The following is a 21,352-nucleotide window of genomic DNA, read 5'->3' as shown; positions in this document are numbered from 1 at the left end:
CTAGAATGATTTTGGTTGTTTGCCACTTTTTTTCTTCTTTAGAAAAGTATGCCTAAGATAAGATTTATTTACAACTTGCTAGACACACAAATGCTTCTATGCCATTGTATGTTGATCTCATCTCTTATCTCCTTTTTTGGAGTTCTCACGTGGACCTCTTAAAATAAATATTCTTTTCTTGACAACATACCTCCAAGATTGTACCTATCTTGTTTGAAGTATTAATTTCCCTTTCTACTTAGAATATATATATATATATATATATATATATATATATACTCCTTCCGTCTACTTTTAATTGTCATGTTGTGTTTTTCTAAAGTCAGTATGTCTAATTCTCAAAGTTAAATTAGATCAAATTAATTCGATATTTTAAACAAAAAAAAATTAGATATTAAAAAATTATACGAAAAGTACTATAAATTACAATTTTTTGCATATCTAAATAATAAAAGAATACATCATAAAACGTTAGTCAAAATTATTATAGTTTAACTATAAAAAAAATCACGACAATTAAAAGTACACCGTGCTTATTGGAAACTTTACTCAAATGACTTCGTAAAATATGAAGCATGCATATTTTAGGATAAGTTTTATATTTAGTTTGACTAAACTAATTACTCATTCTACCCTAAAATCAAGGTACCGTGACGCTATCCCTAAGGCCTAAATATAATTCTATATTTTTGAAAAAAAAAAATATAAACAAAAAGGCAACATATATATTAAGATGCACTTTCGAATCCTTTGCTCTATTAGGTGCTAAGCGTAACATGCATTACGTATACGCTAATGGAGTTTTACTCGGTGCATGTGAATTTTAAAGACAAATTAAAGTAAGTATTTGGCAATATATTTCAAATATTTAATTTGTACTTCGAATTGAATATGTAGTTTTTGTTATATTTTTAACAAAGGAGAGAAAAGATCACAGCAGTTTATTTATATGTTGTGATGGTGGAGTTGGAAAATCGGTAAAAAAGTATTTTATGAAAATAAGTGAATAATTCTGATGGTCAAACGGAAACGTAATATATATACCTTGTACTTCCCTCCTGGATGATTAATTGGTTAACCACAACCCAAGTAAATAATGGTTAGTAAAAGTGATGAAAATGAAAGAAATATTGAAGACATTCTCTTATAGTAATATAAATGGTACGTACGATACTTAGCGTGTGAGAATATTAAAGATTGTGAGCGAAGCTTGCAATTCAAGCACAAATTAAAAGAAGAATTTCCCTTTCCATCCCCATATCATGTCTTACTCCTTTACTTGATTCCATATTCTTTTTAATTTTAACCTTTCGCAATTCCAAATCAAACCGACCTGACTAATCCATATTCACACCACATGAGCCAGACAATTTATTTGAAAAAGTTGAAATCTAAGACTTTTGATATTTAAGGGTTCGAGAGATTCCATTGCGTTCTTACGTAGAGTAAAGGTGGCATTTAACTTTAAAAAGTTAACCTTGCCAAGCCAACTCTAGCTTTCAAGTTATACTCTATAAATACATATGTGTGGTTGTAGGCAAATAATAAAACTCAAATATTTATAATTCAACATGGAGTATTCAAACTCACACTATGAAGGAAATCATATCTCTGAGGAATTAGAAAAAGGGACCGTGGTACGTTTAGTTAATTTGATCTTCATTTTTTTTATTTCAAACTTAGTCTAGTCAAATTAATGTAATGTTCTGACATATTTAATTGTCATACTTGCAGTTCAAAATTTATCCTGCAGCCTTTAATATCGTTTGGGGAAAGGATGAACGATATTGGAAATTACCCCAAGAGTTAGTATATATTTATTATTTAAATACATGCCACACTTTCTATATATTCATATAATCAGAGTGAATTCTTATGGAGATTGAGTAATTATAATTTTGGCACTGAATATTTTGTTTTGTTATACTTTCAAATAGGTTAAGAATAATTCGTTTTGTTGCTTATATAAATTATTTGAATCTTCTTGTGAAAATTGTAATGCAACTACACCAAAAATATCTTTAGCGGCAATGGCTTAATTGCCGTTAAATATGTTTTTAGAGGCAATTAATTAACACTTTTTGTAAATGTCCCTAAAGTTTATAATGATATTGGATCCAATGACAATTAATTAATGTCGTTAAATGATTTAACACTCTTTTCTTATGCGTATATTTATTGCTGCTAAAAACTATTTTTGTTACAGTGTGGTAGGAAATAGTAGGTATCTGATGGAATAGTCAAATCGGATACCATTTTTATAAGATAATTGTTAGATGGACATTGAGATAAGTGACCTAATGTTGTATTTGATAATGAACAGGAAAGAGGCAGCAACACTTGTACAAGTAAGTTGGCTAGAGGTAACAGGGTGGTGTGACAAAGTAGAAAAAGGCACAAAATATGAAGTTAAGTTCAAGGTGAAATTGACACCAGATTCATTTGGATTTAATGAGTTACCCCTCTATTTTATGGTCAAATCTGGATCAAAAAACTTATGGAAGAAAATTTATTTAACAAAAGATGCTAATGTTGAATCAAATGGATCATATCTTGTACCAAATAATCTTACCATTACAACAACTGATTCTCCATATGAAGATAGCAAGCTTTGTTTTGGGCTTTATGAAGTTTGGAGTGGAAAATGGAAAGGAGGATTAATTATCCAAGAAGTAATTATTCAGAAGAAGGATTAATAACTACACATATAATAGTATACTAATAAAGAAATGCTTCACAGAAGTTTTATGTTATAACCATTGGAACTAATCCCTCCAAATAGTTTTATATTTCCTTGTAATACTGAGTGTTCTTGTGAAAATAAATGTTTGTTGCTACTGACTTGTATTTAAATTTTCTGTTGTGTTATTTTGTAATAAATCTGATTTGTAATATATGATTTACAAATTTGAGTTATAGAAATTTTGGATCTTGAGAATTTATATATGTAATTCAGATTAGTCAGACTTCAATATAAGTATCAAACATCAAATGAGGAGCTAAAAAAAATAAAATAGGTTTGTAGTTTTCATTTTCATTTACAAGTGGCCTAATATAATTGCTTCGATCGACGAAGAACTATAGCCTCCTAGGTATCAAAATATATTCATTTAACAGTCAAACCTCGTTATAAAAGTTATTCATTATAATAACATTTCACTATAATAACCTGATTTTCTTCAGAATTAATGTTTTATGTTATATTTTAGTTGTCATTCTAGCTATAACAGTAGTGACATTCATTATAACGATACACTCTTTGTAAAATTACTTCTCTATAACAGTCATACTCAAATATTTTATAAGAAACATGTATAAAAATAAAATATCAAAATATTTATAGTAATGATTATTAATGTCATGCACATAGTAAATTTTAAATATGAATATTTAATATGAAAAACAATATTTGAATGTAGTCCATCAGTTATGGTCACAAGTTCACGAGAAAAGACTATTGGTGTTTGTCTTTTATACATTCATATTCTTTCTATTTTTTCATCAAATTGATTAACAAATACAGTACAATCTTTCTTCTTAGTACACAAATTCATTACACTAATTTTTTGTGTACTTTGTTCATTATAACAGGCAAATGAGATCTTAATATCAAATATCAATATACACATACAACAGTACCTCACTATAGTAGCCACTATAATGAGATTTGACGGTATTTAGAAACAATTCTTCTTACTCTTAAAAAGTTGATTGGCAATAAAGTCAGAGCCTTTGCCTCAATTTTCAGACACCAAAACATATTCAAAAAATTCGTCTTCTCGATATTCTATTCCTCTTATGTGCATCATTTTTAAAGAAGTAAAAGTAATCAGTGTGATTTGCTTTCAATTATAAATAATATAGAATAGCGTACCTTCTAACTTGAGAGGAATGAATGATCCCAACTTTGAATAATCGTAACAGGATTAAATTATTTAAGGAAATACAGTTTTTTTGTTGGGCTCAAAGTTGTACATTCCAATTTTTTTTCTATCTCCAGTATATATTTTTGAAGACATGAATAACAATATTTGGGTTTTGATCTTCTCTTATTTGTTCACAATATAAATGTAATACTCCGGAAGGTCATTTTTTAAACTTTTCGTGAGATTACAGTTTTACCCCTGATTGGATTTTGAAATGGGTTTTGAGCGTTGATTAAAAAGTTGTGAATTATGAAAGTTTTTGAATTCAAAAAGCTAAAGTTAATAAAAAAAAGTGGCTTTCGGTGTCTTATGGAGTTTCGAGTCTTGGAATGGAATCAATGCACATAAGCAAGTTGACACCATAAGGAAGAGACAACAATTGAAGCAATTCAAGTCCACATTCATGCTATCAAACATTTCATCAATCAATCAATAAGGGTCACAACAAGGCAATTCACAAGCATTATGATCAACACATAGCCTTTCCATTTCAACCCCTTTTTATTCATTAAGATTTATCAAGTGGACAATAAACTCTTCATGTAACACCTCGGTCTCAGAGAGAGCTAATTTTAGAAAGAACTAAATTAGAAATAGCCAATTTGAGATTTGTGCAAGTTAGTCTTCAATTATGAGTTTGGGTCAACTTCAAACGACCATAAATTTCAGTACATGATGATTTTGGTGTCCCATGAGATATAAAATAAAAGATCTTTGAGTCCTCTTTCCAATGACACTGAGTTTGCTAAATTCTGAGTTCGGATGAGGGAGATATGTCCGTTTGAGTTTAGCATGTCCAGTTAAGGAAATTCATCCGAATTAAGGAGGGGTATTTTGGTTTTTTCCTTATCCCACTAAGTCCACACGTTTTTACACACAAATTAAGGGTCAAAGCTGATTAAAATCAGTTTACGCTAAAATCTAAAGGCGTTTGTAAAGTTAGGGCAAATTTCAAGAGGAGGAAAGGGAGAAAAACTTCAAGCGTTCAAGATTTCTTGCGATCTATGAGGATTTTTGCCAAGAATTCGATTCTTTCGAGGTATGTAAGCTTTCATAGTGTTGGGTTTGTTCGCCCTCACGCCAATCATGTATAAGTTTACCCATGATTTCATTCTTGAGGTTGATTATATTATTGAGTTCTTGAGAAGTTCTTGAGTTTAATTGATAATTAAGGTCTTTGAAATCCTGGAAGTGAAGTTTTTGTGAAAAAGTTGAGTCTCTTCATTGAGTTTTGTGTGAGTTTCACTGAAAACGTTCAGGGTTTGTGAAATTGCGTGAAATTGAAAGCACATCTGTGATGCGTAGAGGGGTTATTCTCTGAGGACTGAATTTAATAACCCCTTAGTCCTCAGAGAATAACCCCTCTACGCGACCAAAATTAATAATCCCTCTCCGCGTCGCGCCAGTGTTTCCCCAATTCGTGTCTTTGCTCGTTTCTTTTTATCAACTATCCAAACTTCATCAAATCATTGAGAAATCCTATATATCCAAATCATAATTCTTGAATTCACATTTCAAATTCAAGTAAAGATTAAGAGTAAAATTTGAGGAAGTCTTTGGGTCATTTTTTAGAAGTCTTTTACAATCTTTTAAAAATTGTTTTAAGACTTGAGTACTTGAGTATGAGGATGAGGAGAGTCGAGTTTCATTTTTCAAAATGATTATAAGGGAACTAAGTGTTGCCAAGAGTATACACCTTTACATTTAACACGAGAGAAAACCTTGATTTCCAAATGAGTTCATGAGGAGTTTTTTAGCATAATCTCTTTTAGGAGAACCTTTTGAGTAATAATCTCAAATTTTGAGGATGAGGAAATGTTTTTAAACATATGAGCATGAGTTATATTATTGGGAGTAGTATTGAGCACCGATATGGGGACGAGTTCAGACAACTCAAAGTCCTGATAAACCATGTATGCCACTATGGGTAAAAGGTCATACTTTTTTAGATAATTCCTTCTTTTTTTTTAAGCATAGCTTAGTGGATCCATTTAGTTGAGGAAGTCCTATACTCCGACAAGGTATATGATAGTTCTGGCAGCGTGGGCGAGACGTTGTATCATCACATAGCTCATAGTGATGTGGTTGTCGGTTCGAGAATCTCCCAAATAAGAGTAAAAGAGTTATTATTGTATTTTTAAATACATTGAGTTATTACCTATTGTTTTAAAAGCTTTTTTTATAATGCATCCTCATTGTTGCTTTTATATTGAACTGAGTTGAGTATTTTTGAGTTTGAGTATCTTTCATTCAAAAAGCGTATTTGGCGTGAATCATTGGACTGTAGAAACAATAGATAAATAATTTTGAGTATCAGTACATATTCAATAATCATTATTTGTTTCTCTCATGGCTTCAACTTATCTTTGTTTTTATTACAGATTCAAAAAACAATATCAAAAAGCTCAAAGTAAAAAGAAAACAGATGTGCTTAATTTATCAGGTGATGAACTTATTGTGGTTAATTTTAATTACCCAAATGAACCATTTGGAGAGGCTCGCAGCCTTCTTTCAGGCTTTTGTAGAATTTTAGCATTGCTCTTTATTTCCAATCAACTTTGAGAAATGGTCGAGTGTGCCTATGGCATACTTAAATCGCGTCTTCGATCAAATTATAAAGGTATAATCTTACAACTAGACTCTTACTCTATTTTACTTTTTGGTGAGAAAGATAATTGGTAATTTGAATATTATATTTACAAGCAATAGATAAGCTAACTAATTTTTTTTCTTGAAGCCCAAGTTCTCCTTTAAGACAACAGAGTCAAATGCGTGGCAACATATTTATAAATCTATTGGAAAGAAATGGGCAGCAAATAAGAACAACTTGTGGAAGTTAGTCGAAGACCCACTTAAAAGTAAAGTTGAGATTATTGATAATATGCCAGATGGATCTTCCACAAGATCAATGGATTTCTTTTGTTGATTACCAATATAAAGATTCAACAAAGGTACTTATCTTACTGTTTTTACTAGTCTTTATTATCATGTAACTATTTGATTTTTTAATTAAGTTTCGTATATTTTTTTAATGGAAATGAATAGAAAAAATACTGAAAATCGGAAAAAACAAACAACTCTACACACAGGTGGCTTCAAAGTGAATGCTACGAGAAGGGCTAAAATGGTGATTAGTAAATTAACTTATTATGTATTCATTTTTGAGTAGTAAATTATTTTGATTTCATGAATTTTTTATTTGTAGATGGTTGAAACTGGACAAAGGCCTGGACGAGAACAAATATATATTTCTACTCATAAAAATAAAGATAGAGTATATGTTAATGAAGCTGCAAAAGAAATATGTGTAAGTTTCTTTATGAATTCTAATTGTATTTCAACAAGATTAAAAAAATGGGGCAATAGTTGTGAACTAGTTGATTAATTGATGAAGGTTATACAAACTCAATTCTTTGCTATTTAATTATATTATGTTTGCATGAGAAACTTTTTATGTTTTTTTCTATCCATGAGTGAATCTATTGTTACTGCAAGAGTAGATGTCTTCCTCATTCAAAAAAATAAAAAAAATAAAAGAGGCAATAGATGCTATCTAAAAGAAAAAGAATATTTTGGCTAGCCTTTCTTTTTTTATTACCTGATATTATTTATCCAGAAAGCTTGTGTTTCTTTTGTTATCCAGAAAGCTTGTGGTCCCGTTCCTCTAATTACTCATGTTCTTACATGTACATTGATGTTTATGCTTTGCTAAACCCAAGAGCAAGTTTATCTTTTGTAACCCTTTATGTTGCAATGAACTTTGATGTCTTCCCTGAGAAACTTTGTGAACCCTTTTGTGTTTCTACACCTGTTAGGGAGTCTATTCTAGCTGAGCGAGTATATCGTGATTGTGTCATTTCTATCAATCAAAAGAACACAATGGTTGATTTAGATGAGATAGACATGGTAGATTTCGATGTCGTTCTTGGTATGGACTAGCTTCATGCCTGTTATGCCTCCATTGATTATAGAACTCGAGTTGTTAGGTTTTAAATTCCTAATGAGCCAGTTATAGAGTGGAGTAGTAGTTCAGCAGTGCCTAAGGGTCGCTTCATTTCGTACCTTAAGGCGAGAAAGTTAGTTTCCAAGGGGTGTGTCTATTAATTAGTCCGAGTTAATGACTCTAGTGTTGAGATACCTCCTATGGAGTCAGTGTCAGTAGTAAAAGATTTTCCAAAAGTATTTCCTGATGATCATCCCGGAGTCCCTTCTGAGAGAGAAATAGACTTCGGTATAGATATTATTCCAGATAATTGTCATATATCTATTCCACTATATAGAATGGCACCAGTAGAGTTGAAAGAGCTAAAAGAACAATTGAAAGATCTCCTAGATAAGGTTTTTATTCGATCAAGTGTCTCACGTTGGGGCTCTCCAGTGTTATTTGTGAGAAAGAAAAATGGTTCTCTTAGGATGTGTATAGATTACCGCCAGTTGAACAAGGTTACCATCAAGAACAAGTATCCTCTTTCGAGAATTGATGACTTTTTCGATCTGCTTCAGGGTGCTTCTTGTTTTTCGAAAATAGACCTCAGATCGGGCTACCATCAGTTGAAAGAAAGGGAGTGTGATATTCCCAAGACAACTTTCAGAACCCGTTATGGTCATTATGAGTTTCTGGTCAAGTCCATTGGTTTGACCAATGCGCCTGCAACATTCATGGACCCTATGAATAGAGTTTTCAAGCCTTTATTTAGATATGTTTGTTATCGTTTTCATTGATGAAATACTAATATATTCAAGGAATGAAGAAGATCATGCTAGTCATCTCAGAATAGTTCTCCAAACTTTAAAAGATAGAGAGTTGTATGCCAAGTTCTCTAAGTGTGAGTTTTGGCTTGAGTCTGTGGCATTCTTAGGCCACATTGTGTCTGGAGAGGGAATTAAAGTTGATACCCAGAAAATAAAGGTAGTGCATAAATGGGCCTAGACCCACATCTCCAACTGATATTAGGAGTTGCTTGGGTTTGATTGGATATTATAGAAGGTCCATAGAGAGGTTCTCATCTATTTCATCCCCTTTGACCAAGTTGACTCAGAAAACAGTGAAGTTTCAATGGTTTGAAGCTTGTGAGAAAAGCTTTTAGGAATTGACAAAAAAGGGTGACTACTGCCCTAGTATTGACCTTACCAGAAGGCACACAAGGCTTTGTTGTTTATTGTGATGTGTCTAGGGTTGGTTTGGGTTGTGTGTTAATGCAGAATGACAAAATTATAGCTTATCCCTCCAGACAGTTGAAAGTTCATGAGAAGAATTATCCAATGCATGATCTAGAGTTGGTTGTCGTAGTATTTACTTTGAAAATATGACGCCATTATCTTTATGGTGTTCATGTGGATGTGTTCACCGATCACAAGAGTATTCAGTATGTGTTTACTCAGAAAGAGCTTAATCTCAGACAAAGGAGGTGGTTAGAATTACTCAAGGATTATGACATTAGTATTCTTTATCACCCAGGTAATGATAATGTTGTTGCTGATGCTTTAAGCAGGTTGTCTATGGGTAGTACCGCCCATGTTGAGGAAGAAAAGAGAGGGAGTTAGCGAAAGATGTTTATAGACTTGCACGCTTGGGAGTCCGACTAATGGATTCCACATAAGGAGGAGTAGTGATGATGATTGGGGCTGAATCATCCTTAGTGTCAAAAGTAAAAGAGAAGCAAGACCAAAATCCTATTTTGCTTGAATTGAAGGCAAATGTTCATAAGGAAAAAATATTGGCTTTTTAACAAGTGGGAGATGGAGTATTGAGATATCAAGGTAGGTTGTGTGTACCAAGGGTGGATGACCTCCAAGAGAGAATCATGGAGGAAGCTTATAGCTCCAGATATTCCATTCATCCGGGTTCCACAAAGATGTATCGTGATTTGAGAGATGTTTATTGGTGAAGTAGTATGAAGAAAGGCATTGCAAAGTTTGTTGCTAAGTGTTTGAATTGCCAACAAGTTAAAGTAGAGCACTAAAGGCCCGGTGGTATGACTCAGAATATAGAACTTCCGGAATGGAAGTGGGAGATGATCAATATGGACTTCATCACAAGTTTACCAAGGTCCCGTAGGCAGCATGCTTCTATTTGGGTGATTGTCGATAGAATAACAAAATCAGCCCACTTTTGGACGGTAAAGACTACCCATACAACAGAGGACTATGCTAAGTTGTATATTCAAGAGGTAGTTAGACTACATAGGGTGCCAGTTTCGATTATTTAAGATAGAGGTGCCCAATTTACTGCACAGTTTTGGAAATTATTCTAAAAAGGTTTAGGCTCAAAGGTGAACTTAAGTACTGCCTTTCACCCTTAGACAGATAGGCAAGCAGCACGTACTATTCAGACTTTAGAAGACATGTTGAGGGCCTGTGTGATTGATTACAAAGGTAATTGGGATGATCACTTACCCCTTATTGAATTTGCTTATAACAATAACTACCACTCTAGCATCCAAATGGATCTTTATGAAGCTCTTTATGGGATAAGATGTAGATCTCCTATTGGATGGTTTGAACTAGGTGAAGCAGGGTTGATAGGACTAGATTTAGTTCATCAAGCTATGGAGAAAGTGAAAGTGACTCAAGAGAGGTTGAAAACAGTGTAGAGTCGTCAGAAATCCTACACTAATGTTAGAGAAGGGAGTTAGAGTTTGAAGTAGGTGATTGGGTATACTGATGTGAGGTCAAAATACATATTTTTAATCATTATTTGCCTCACATTTAGTATTTATATTTTTCCTTTATGAGCATAAATTTTATGGATTGTGCTAAATTGTGTATTTTATTTGTAGGATTAAATTGATGGAAAATTGGAGATGTTTGGAGCTAAAACGAATTAAAGATGGAAAGTTGAAGAAGGAAATGAAGCAGGCAGCTTAATGGAAATAAGTTAATATAATATTAATATAATTTATATGCAAATAAGGAAAGAAAAACTTACCTGCTGGTCCACGTATCAGGCAGCAACATCAAAAGAAGTTACACGCACAAACTTGGAAGCTACACGCGGAGAAAAAGGAATCCAATTCCTTTCGGGTTTTGATTTCCTAATTTGTTTGGACTCAATTATTTTATTTAGGGTTTCCTACATCTATAAATAGGGCATGGAAATAATTAGAGGAGAGCGAAGAACCAAGATACAAGACACAATATAAATTTTCTTCTAGCTTAGGAACTTTGGAAGAGCCGCCGTGGAGGCCGGAGAATTGTGGTTTATTCTTTCTTCTCCTTTATTATTTATTTGTATTCGTGATTAATAAAAGATAGTTTAGCTATTGTTCTTAACTTTTTATGATTAACACAAACATATTTATTTTAATAAATTTTGATTGTGTTCTTGAGATAATGAGTAGCTAACTTTCATAACTAGGGTTGTGAGAACCATGAGCGATTAACAAAGTATGAATAGTAAATAAGCAATTCTTGACTAGTATTTTGCATGCATTGATAATTCTTTCGTTTAGAAGTCTTTTTAACGGTGGCCAACGTTAGAACTCGCCTTGTTACTACTTGCCGGACCAAGGAGGTAATTAACAAGAAAAGAATTATCAACATAGATTTAGTGTGATACTATCTAATAGGCTAGTGTCGATTGGTGCGAAGTAATAACTAAGCCAAACATCGATTATGATGTCTAATATGAGGTAAAAGTAAGGGTTAGTAAATTATACACACGTAGCCGGACCAAGGTGCGGGGTGAAATTCTCTAGATGCCGGACCAAGGATTTAGAGATACCTAACTTATAACTTTGCATATAATACACTAGAAAAGGATTACTATTATTAGGATTACTGCGTTATGAGCTTATGGGGAACACATTCCTAGTTACTTTTAATAATCTGAATATAAATAAATACTTAGTTCAAAGCTATCTTTTTATTGTTTTTATTTTATTTTATTTCAATTTAAATCCCCCATTTTTATAACGACTATCGAGTTAAATATTTACTATTGACAATATTCTTCCATATTCTCTGTGGGATCGACCCCGACTCATAGTTGGGTAAATATATTGCATACGATCGTTTATATTTCTTTTCAAGAAGTATATTTGAACGTTATCATATACTTGAAAGTTTCACTCATGAATGGTGTTATGAGGTTTGGTAAGAAGGGAAGCTTAGTCCCTGGTATATTAGCCCTTACAGAATATACAAAAGGGTTGGTAATGTAGCTTATGAGTTAGAGCTACCCCAAGAGTTGGCAGCAATTCATCCGGTATTTCATGTCTCCATGTTGAAGAAGTGCATGAGAGATCCTTCACTTATCATACCAACTGAAGATATCGGGATCAAGGATAGCTTATCTTATGAGGAGATTCATGTTCAGATTCTAGATCGTCAAGTTCGAAAGTTGAGGACTAAGAAAGTAGCATCAGTCAAAGTTCTTTGGAGGAACCAGTTTGTTGATGAAGCTTCTTGGGAAGCTGAAGAAGATATGAAGAAGAGGTATCCACGTCTCTTTGAGACCGGAGAAATTCCATATCAAGGTACTAATTCTCTTCTTAGTACTCTTTAATTTATAAGTTGGCATGTTGTATTTGCATTGCTTGTTGGGTGGTTGAGTTGAATGTTAGATGTTACACCCTTAGCCTAGTAAGAATAATCTCATTCGAGGACGAATGTTCCCAAGAGGAAGATATTGTAATATCTCGCAAATTGAAAGAACTAGAAAGAGTTAGAATTGGAAATAGTCATTTTAGGAAAGAATGAAAAATCTGGAAAATTTGTTAAGTTATGTTAAGTTTGGGTTTTTGGTCAACTTTAACAACCATAATTCCTAGCTCATAATGAGTTAGGTGTACTTCCACATACTGTAGGAAAGATCTTGAAATTATATTTCCAACGCCACCGAGTTTTCACGATTTCGAGTTCGTATGAGTGAGATATCCCCATTAGAAGTTGGGTTGTTCAAATAAGGAAAGTGTAATCCGGATTTTTGAAGGGAAGTTTGGTCTTTTCCTTACTCCTATCTCAGGATGATTTATGTGTGCTTCCATATATCGTAGGAAATATCTTGGAATTATCTTTTCAACGCCGCTGAGTTTGTGCGATTCCGAGTTCGTATGAGTGAGATATGCCCATTGGAAGTTGGGTTGTTCAAATAAGTAAAGTGTAATCCGGATTTTTGAAGGGTAGTTTGGTCTTTTCCTTACCAAATTACTTTGTTTCGTTTTTAGGAGTTTAATTGGGGTCTAAAATGAACTTGGTCAGTTTACACTTTTGAAAACTAAGTTAGGGTTTTGAGATAAGAGAAAAGAAGAGGAGAAAAGAGGAGAAGGAGCAAGAATCGTTAAGTTCTTCAAGAATCGCTTGTGGATTTCGTCAAGGAGTGATCCCTACGAGGTATGTGAGACTCTCATAACGTTGGGTTTGTTCACCCACGTGCCAATCATGTTTATTTCAGCGTGAATTCATCCAAAAAGGGTTGAAAGTTTGATGTTCTTGATATATGTTCATGAATTTATTTTTGTTCTTGAATTGGGCTGAGATTGAGAAGTTTTTGAGATTATTGCGTTGAATTATGGAGTTGTTTTGAGTTAGGTTCTTAGGTACATTTACTGGGTATCTGAATCTAAAGAGAATTTGGGAAAAAGAACCGAGTTTAGGCGAGTTGGGGCTAGAAAACGAAGAAGGAAAAAGTCGGGCAAATTTGGGTACCAGGTCCGCGACGCGGATCTGTTCCTCAGGATGGGAAAATTTCTCCTCGCGTCGCGAAGCAGTCACGGACCGTTCTGCCTCAAAAATTATTTTCGCGACCAAATATTTAAATGCATTTCCGCGTCGCGGACTAGTTTTCAGACAGTGATTTCTTGATCGTTTCTGTTGTTTAACTATCTAAAAACACTCCTAAACATCATGAGATCTTTTCTATCACAAATCACAATCCTTGAATCCATAAATTCAAATTCAAGGAAAGTTAAGAGTCAAGTCTAGAAGTTAAGAATTAAGTCAAGAGAAGTTCATAAAGTATTTCAAAAGTCTTTCACAAACATTTTAACTTTGTTTTAAGACTTAAGCTTTGAGTTGAGGAAAGAGTAAGAGTACAGTTCATTTCTTCAAAGATTATACGGGAACTAAGTATACCCAGGAGTTAAAAATATTTTCACATTTGAGCAAGAAGGGAAACACCGATTTTCAAGAGAGCTATATCAAGGCAGTGAAGTTTGTATATCAGAGATGGGATGAATAAGGATAGTACAGGAATTTTCATAATATTTATTGGGTAAAATGGTATTTAACTATAGCTAATAAAGATACGTGTCTTCTATCAGGTTAAATATGCTTTTGCAACTATGTACGTGTCAATTGCATCATAAAAATGATATATCAGTGTTCGTCCTTGAAACCGTCACTTCTAAATAAGAAGAAGAAGAAGAAAGAAAGAATTAAGTATAATAACAACAACAATTTGTAACTCTGATTACATAGGAGGACTAATAAAGTCCAATAAGAAAACACAAGAATAATTATATGTCCAGTTAAGCCATCAAATGATTCTCGTACTATTAATATAAAATTCTGTTTTTCACTAGACTTTTATAAAAGGGCATCAACAACATTAGCAACATATAATAGTGAAAAAATATGCCCAATTTCATAGAGAATAGATGCTTTCTAGCTTCTTTAAAGCCCAATTTCATAATTATAAAGTATTTATGAGAAAAATGGGTCAGAGTCTTTGTTGCAACAATTATCTTTGTACTAAAAGTGCAAGTGTTGACAACAATACAAATGTGCAAATTAGTTATACAAATGATCTAAATGATCTTCCACACAGATGTTCAGAAATACTAAAAGATGCATCTATGGATGTCCATACTTACTGCAAGGACAAACTTTATGACATTCTCTATCAAGGAATAGTCTTTTCAGATGGCAAGACCAAGGTACTTTTACACCACAAATTATCCTTATCATTAAATAATTATATAAAAATATTACTCTTTTTATTCATATTATATATGGTATTTTTAGGGTCTAAGAGGTGTTTACTAAATCAAATGTGATTTCTTTATTATGTAAAACCCACTTAGGTAAATTTGTGAAAATATATAAATTAATACCTTTTTTATTATATTTTGGATTATATATAAAAGCTAAGAATATCATATATATCGTATGGAACGGAAGTAGTAATGAAATTTTGATTTTGAAGCATAATTATAATATATATATATATATATATATATATATATATATATATATATATATATATATATATTATTCTCCAGATTTCATTTAGTTGTCATGATAAGATTTTCTTAAGGTGTTACTTGACTTATATATCTCTTATTAATTCTTTAATTTTTATTTATGTGTCGGCAAAGTTGGTAATAAATAAATAATCTCTCTTGATTTTTAAAAAATTGATAAATATATTTTTAGTTTACCTGACAACTAAATGAAAGCTGGGAAAGTAATAATTTCGGAATATATAAAATCAATAAATAACCAAATAAAAATGATAGGCGAAGGAGTTATAATTTCTATTAGTTTGTTGTGTTTTTAATAATTGGTAGATATGATGTGAGGAGTTAATATAGTTTGGATAAATGCAGTATTGGGTGGATAAAGAGACAGGAAAAAATTGCTTCGTGTTATTTGCAAAAAATCTCACAATTATTGACCAAATGGATCATCGTAAGTGGACATGGCAGAGATCAAAAGAGTAAGCCCTTGATCACTATTCCTATTTTAAAAAAAATATTTTTCAATTGCAAATCCTTGGTTCCTATAAATTTAATAATTATTATCATTTCCATCTTCAACTTTTAATTTGAAAAAAAAAAAGAACTATTCATTAAAATATTAAAGGCGTCGAAATGAGAAACATATAAAACTTTATGCATATGTATATCTAAAAGAATAATGTAGTGCGTGGAGTATATATTCTCTTTTTTTACAGCTTCATAATCTTTTTCAAAAATTGTACTTTTCCTTTACTCATTACGATAATATATATGAAACTAAATAGCAAGCATTTTATATTAATATTATCAAAGACTTTATCGATTCTGAATGCATGGGCGACAGATCTCGTGACCTAAAGCAAAATCATAGTAAGAGGCCCTTAAATTTATTTTATAAAGTTTATACACCAACAAGAAAAATTATTTTCTACACAATAGATTAATCATTTAAGACAAAAAATAACAATTTTCACACACACAAAAAGAAAAGGAAGAAGAGTACAAAAAATAAAGTGATGATTATCGATGTTAAGCTTCAAAACTCAAATTTAAATTTAATTTGGCTATCATCATAAATAAGAAAAAGAAAAGAACATACATAACTTAATAGTTGAAGTTTTGAACATGGATAGTAACAAAAATATATACACCTTCTTATCAAATTTGTGATCAATTTAAATGATATAATTCATTCCATTGAGTAGCACTCATTGGTGAATATCTAAAATAAATTATAAAATTTTCATATAATAAATTAAATTAAAACGAAAAGGAAACTTGTGCATGAATGTTTTTGTGTTCACGCAGTTTAAGAAAAGATTGAAAAAAAATTCATTATGTTATCAATATATATATAACTTAGTTCCTATATAAAAAGGATAAAATTTAAAATTGGAAGTTAAAACAAATATATCAAATAATGAGTGAAAAGATTATGAGAATTTATGAACTTATTGGTAAAAAATACTCTCAAACAAATTATAATAAAAAATATACAAAAACAATTTTATTTATATAAATTATATTAATAACAATAATTTAAAGAAACTTGGGGCCTTCAAATTTTTGAGGCCTAATTAAGGCAATGGCCTCACTGGCCAAGCCTTCAGAGCCGCCCTTGTCTGAATGTAATGACATTTATTCAATTATCGCTAAATATTTTTGTGACAAAAAATATTATTGTTAAAGAAAAATATATTATTGCTAAATGTCTCCTTTATTGAAGTGACCATTGGGCTTGTCTTGTTTCATTACATTATTGATCAATTTTACACTTCATTTATTTAGTTCTTTTATTTATTATAGTTCAAACTTACACTTAAACAACATTTCAATGTAATCGTATAAGTGGGCTTTGAAGTAGAATCTAGATAGACTTACCCTACACCTTAACTTGTGAAGTTACGTAGAGATTGCTTCTGATAGACTTACAGTAGGTAAAAATACATTTTACAGAGACATGAGCGCTGAAATAGCAGTGATGGGAGAAGTGAAGTTACTTTCAGTTCATGGGAGTTTTAACACGGAGTTTCTTTCACCAGACACGAAATACAAAGTTGAATTTGTGTTACGATTCAGAAAAGGGAAACATGTTTCTGGATGGAGTAAGAATCCAGTTAGAAGTGTATTAATACCACCAGGAAAGACATGGAATGAAGCTATACAAAATAAAGTTAATTTAGCAGAAAAAGGCTCTCAGAAATCATTTGTAATTTTAGCTGGGGAATTCTTCAATCCACGATTTAATTCCCATGGGGATATTCAGTTTCATCTGGATGAAAACAAGGAGTGGAAAACAGGTCTTGTTATCAAAGGTGTTAAAATTACACCCCTCATTTGAATAATTAACCTACACATTCATTAAGATAATTATGTTATATTATTATATTATGTTGGATATACCAAAAGGTCAGCCTGTGGTGTTGTAGGTGGATGTAGATAGGTGATTTTTCTTCCTAATAAGTACATTAGGAGAAACAAAGGGGGAAGAGCAAAATGATTACTTACTTTGTTTTAATTTATGTAATACCATTTTAATTACAATATGTTATTGTTCAAATTTTATTATATTTATATGAAATATGCATGTTTATTATGAGTTCGTTATTCAATTTCATTTTTTGACCATGATAAGGTATCTTGAAAATATATGGTTATAGGAATAATATCTACTTATACACAACTATTATCAAGGTTATTATATTGAGTAAAAATAAGTAAGACACGTGGGCCAGCAGAATTATGACATCTGGAGAGCACTAGAAGTTATGTATGACATAGACAGACGAAATGCTTGAGTTGTTGAATGCTTGTAGCTTGTAGACAAATAATGTTTCATTTCTTGTGATTTGGTTTTATTTGTGAAATGACCATTTTGTCCTTTTTCGTAGTATTTTCATGCTTAGTTTGTATTTTAGGAATGGTTGGTGTGGTCCCCGATGTGATCGGGTGTGTTTTTGGTGATTTGACCCCTCTTGAGTTGAGAATTCTTGATAGGATTGACCTCGGTCAATATTTTGAGTTTCGAGTATCGAATGAGAATTCTGTCAGTTACATCGCGTCAGGAACGTCGAGTTCGAGCTAGAAGAATGGTTGGTAAGGTTTTTGAGGCCTTGGATTGAGAGTTGGGTGCTTAAGTGAGAAGTTGAGTTTTAAGCCTAAAAAGAGGTCTGAGAGGGTAATTTTGTCAAAATGGTCTTTTTAGAGAAATCTGACAATTCCATTGAGTCTGAAATGTCGAATTTAGTGAGGTAACATATATGGTTTGTTTTTATTGGATCCTGAATGAATCATGAAGATCTGTTCGGAGACTTTAATAAGTTAGGGAATTGATTTTGCTGATGTTGACCGCGGTCAACACACGGACAAACAATCAATTAATGTCTAAAATCAGCCCCCCTTTATTCACTTTCTTCTCCATTCTTTTCATATTGGGGGCTTGAGAGGGAGACTTTGGAACCAATTTCTTGAGAAAAACTTGTATGGATAAGTCCCTTTATCGATTTTATATCGTTTTCTTTGAATTTCATCTTCCAAAATACTTAAAAATGAAGATTCAAATATGGGTTTTGGGGTTTTATTCCCAAATTGAAAATGAGTAATTTCTTGATTTGAAGCTTGATTCTTGCTTGTTAATAATGGATTTTCCAACCACGAACTCCTCTTGACCTATAGAACTTGATTTTCAAAAAAATAAATAAATCTAATTTTACCCTTTCAATTTCCAAAGTAATTTATGGACTATTTTACCACTGATATTCAAATCCTATCAATATGGGTATCATTGGACTCCTTTTGATGAACTTTTCTCATTCTTGATAGTTTAGGATCATTCCGGTTAGAGTGTGGTTGAGAATTTACTCCGATAGAGATGTTCGGGAAGTTTCGGCCTTGCTATCCCTCTTCTAGCCTGAGCTGAGTAATTAACTTGTTCTGAAGAAGTCAACTGTGAAATAAGTTGTTGTATATGTTTTAGAGGTTGGTAAGTTTTGATCTTCATGTTTTATTTCGTATGATGTCTATTTGTGTTGCTTAGCTTGTATTGAGGGCTTGTGTGATGTCTGTATTTGATATGGGAATTCTGTGATATTTGAGCAATTTTCTAAGAGAGGGGTTGTGTGACTTATGTTTATATTTGACGTAGAGATGCCCGAGTAGGGGTTTGAGTTGATTTTTGAACCACCTTAAAAATGAACAAAAATGTTTTATAAGTGGTAAAAGGTTGGTTTTAAAGGTTTCCTCCACTACCCCTATCCTTTGAGAACATGTTTCATGACTTATTGAGTTTGGAAACTTGATTCTATTTGAAATCTTTGATGAGCTGATTATGTTCTTGTGTTATATGTGTTGTGAAGCAATCATCCTCATGCAACATATCATGGTTCATGAAAATATGAGAAAGTGAAGAAATATTATCTTTTTGAGAAAGAAAATGTGACACTGTACGTATATCATTGATCACGCTGAGGTGACAAGTTGATGAGACATTGAAATATTGAGATTGATATATGAATTGTGAGTCCCCTGTGGATCCTTGTTTAGAAGCTAGAGTCTCGACAAGGTGTATACAATAGGTTGTTTGGCAACCTTGGTACCACCACATCATTCCACCATTTCATTATCTCTTTGCATCACATTGGTTAGTATTATTGTGTTATGTGACTTGTTTATGTGCTAATTTAAGTATTATTTGTACTTTTATTTGTTTAATTTATTTATGTCGTTCTATATAAATTGGCGGCGGCGATGCCGGAATGGAACTTTTCTGCGTGCAGATGAAGGCGTTCATAGTTTATTTCTTAAGTCTATTTAATTTCTTATACTCAGTTGGTCCAACCTACTGAGTACATGTGAATTGTACCCACCCCCTACTTTTGTTATCCCTTTGATGCAGACCCTAGTTAAGGTGAGTCTCATTGCAGTTGATTGGATCCAGCAGAGTTCTTTCTTTTGGAGTTGTGGTGAGATTTTGCTTTACAGATCACCATTAGTCTCCATCTCCAAAAGAGGCACAAGTACCTCCCTAGACTATGACCGAAATTCCAGAGACACACCTTAACTAAACTAAGGTCCTATTACCCCCTAAACTTATTTTTTTGTAATTGTGTACACCTTTTGTCTTACGTGGCACACTCCGTGACTCCACACAATTGAGGCGCGTGGGAGATATTTGGATGCCACGTAAGCCAAAAAGGTGCACAAAATTACAAAAAAAATGGATTTAAGGGGTAATAGGACCTTAGTTTAGTTAAGGTATGTTTGTGGGATTTCGGTCATAGTCTAGGGGGATACTTCTACCTTTTTCTATTGTTTAAAGTCTTTAACTTACTTTTAGAAGACTTGAGATGTAGTTCAGATTCTAGAAATGTACTAGGTGCTCTTTATATTTATGCTATCAGGTTTTCAGATATTTCTTGTTATTTTTCTATTGTCTATGGTCTGACTACTCTTCGAGAGTCTCGTATGTGTGATTCTTTCGGCTTACACACCATTTTGGGGTTCTCGAGGTGTGTGTCATCATGACCTTGATTTTTGGATCATGACAAGAAATTTGTGGAATTTGATCCATGCCCTTTCTGTGGCCTCTTGTTAGAATTCTTGTAGATTTTCTGAATTATGAGAACCCTAATTTATAATTTTAGAATAACATAATTGTGACGAGAAATGCTTCCTTTGGCCAATTAGATGCAAGTGACATGATGATATTTGATTGGTCAGAACATGTCACTTGTGCACATGTAACATATTTTTATTGGTCTTTCATTTCGCTGAGCATGTCATGTAATTTTGACATGTGATATGTGTCACGCCCCGAGCCTACACTCCGGACGTGGCTGACACTCGAGAATTATTGTTGGTCCCAAGCGAACCCTTGGTTTGGCTTACTTACTCAGCGGAAGACTTAAACTTTAGAAATAACCTCAAATAAAGAACTTATGAAAAATCTTAGAATGTCTTTAAAGAAAGCATTCAAACTAGCCAAAATGGCTACTCAAGTCTCATAGAAAAACATCTAAAATACAAAGCTAAAAGACTCATAACTAACTGTTTGACTATCTATGAAGCCTCTAAAATAACTGAGATGGATGTTGGGTCAAACCCCACAACATCCTAATGAACTGATAATAAAACTGAAAGCAAAAGGAGTCCTCCGAAATGCAAGGAGGCTCACCAACTGAACTCTGGAGTGCTCACTGGATCAACGATGCGCTGGATACAGATCCTAGTTACTTGTGTCTGCATCAT

General features: G+C 32.6%; 2 protein-coding genes across 2 annotated transcripts; both read left to right on the top strand.

Annotated features, from left to right (window-relative positions):
• Nucleotides 1-1,571: 1,571 nt before the first annotated feature.
• Nucleotides 1,572-2,922, top strand: LOC125832769 (protein PHLOEM PROTEIN 2-LIKE A9-like). Its single transcript, XM_049511965.1, has 3 exons — nt 1,572-1,637; nt 1,735-1,805; nt 2,324-2,922. Exons 1-3 carry the CDS (start codon nt 1,572-1,574, stop codon nt 2,694-2,696), a joined length of 510 nt encoding a protein of 169 aa, XP_049367922.1. The 3' UTR covers nt 2,697-2,922.
• Nucleotides 2,923-14,564: 11,642 nt separating this feature from the next.
• LOC125832758 (lectin-like) lies at nt 14,565-17,514 on the top strand. The gene is made up of 3 exons (XM_049511954.1): nt 14,565-14,803; nt 15,476-15,585; nt 17,033-17,514. Exons 1-3 carry the CDS (start codon nt 14,573-14,575, stop codon nt 17,445-17,447), a joined length of 756 nt encoding a protein of 251 aa, XP_049367911.1. The 5' UTR covers nt 14,565-14,572; the 3' UTR covers nt 17,448-17,514.
• The last annotated feature ends 3,838 nt before the right edge of the window (nt 17,515-21,352 follow it).

Source organism: Solanum verrucosum, unplaced genomic scaffold, assembly GCF_900185275.1.
Source record: "Solanum verrucosum unplaced genomic scaffold, falcon-dt-bn FXZP01000081.1, whole genome shotgun sequence".
In the NCBI taxonomy this organism is placed as follows: domain Eukaryota; kingdom Viridiplantae; phylum Streptophyta; class Magnoliopsida; order Solanales; family Solanaceae; genus Solanum; species Solanum verrucosum.
Note: the sequence above shows the minus strand (reverse complement) of the source record. Positions and strands in the feature narration are given on the sequence as shown.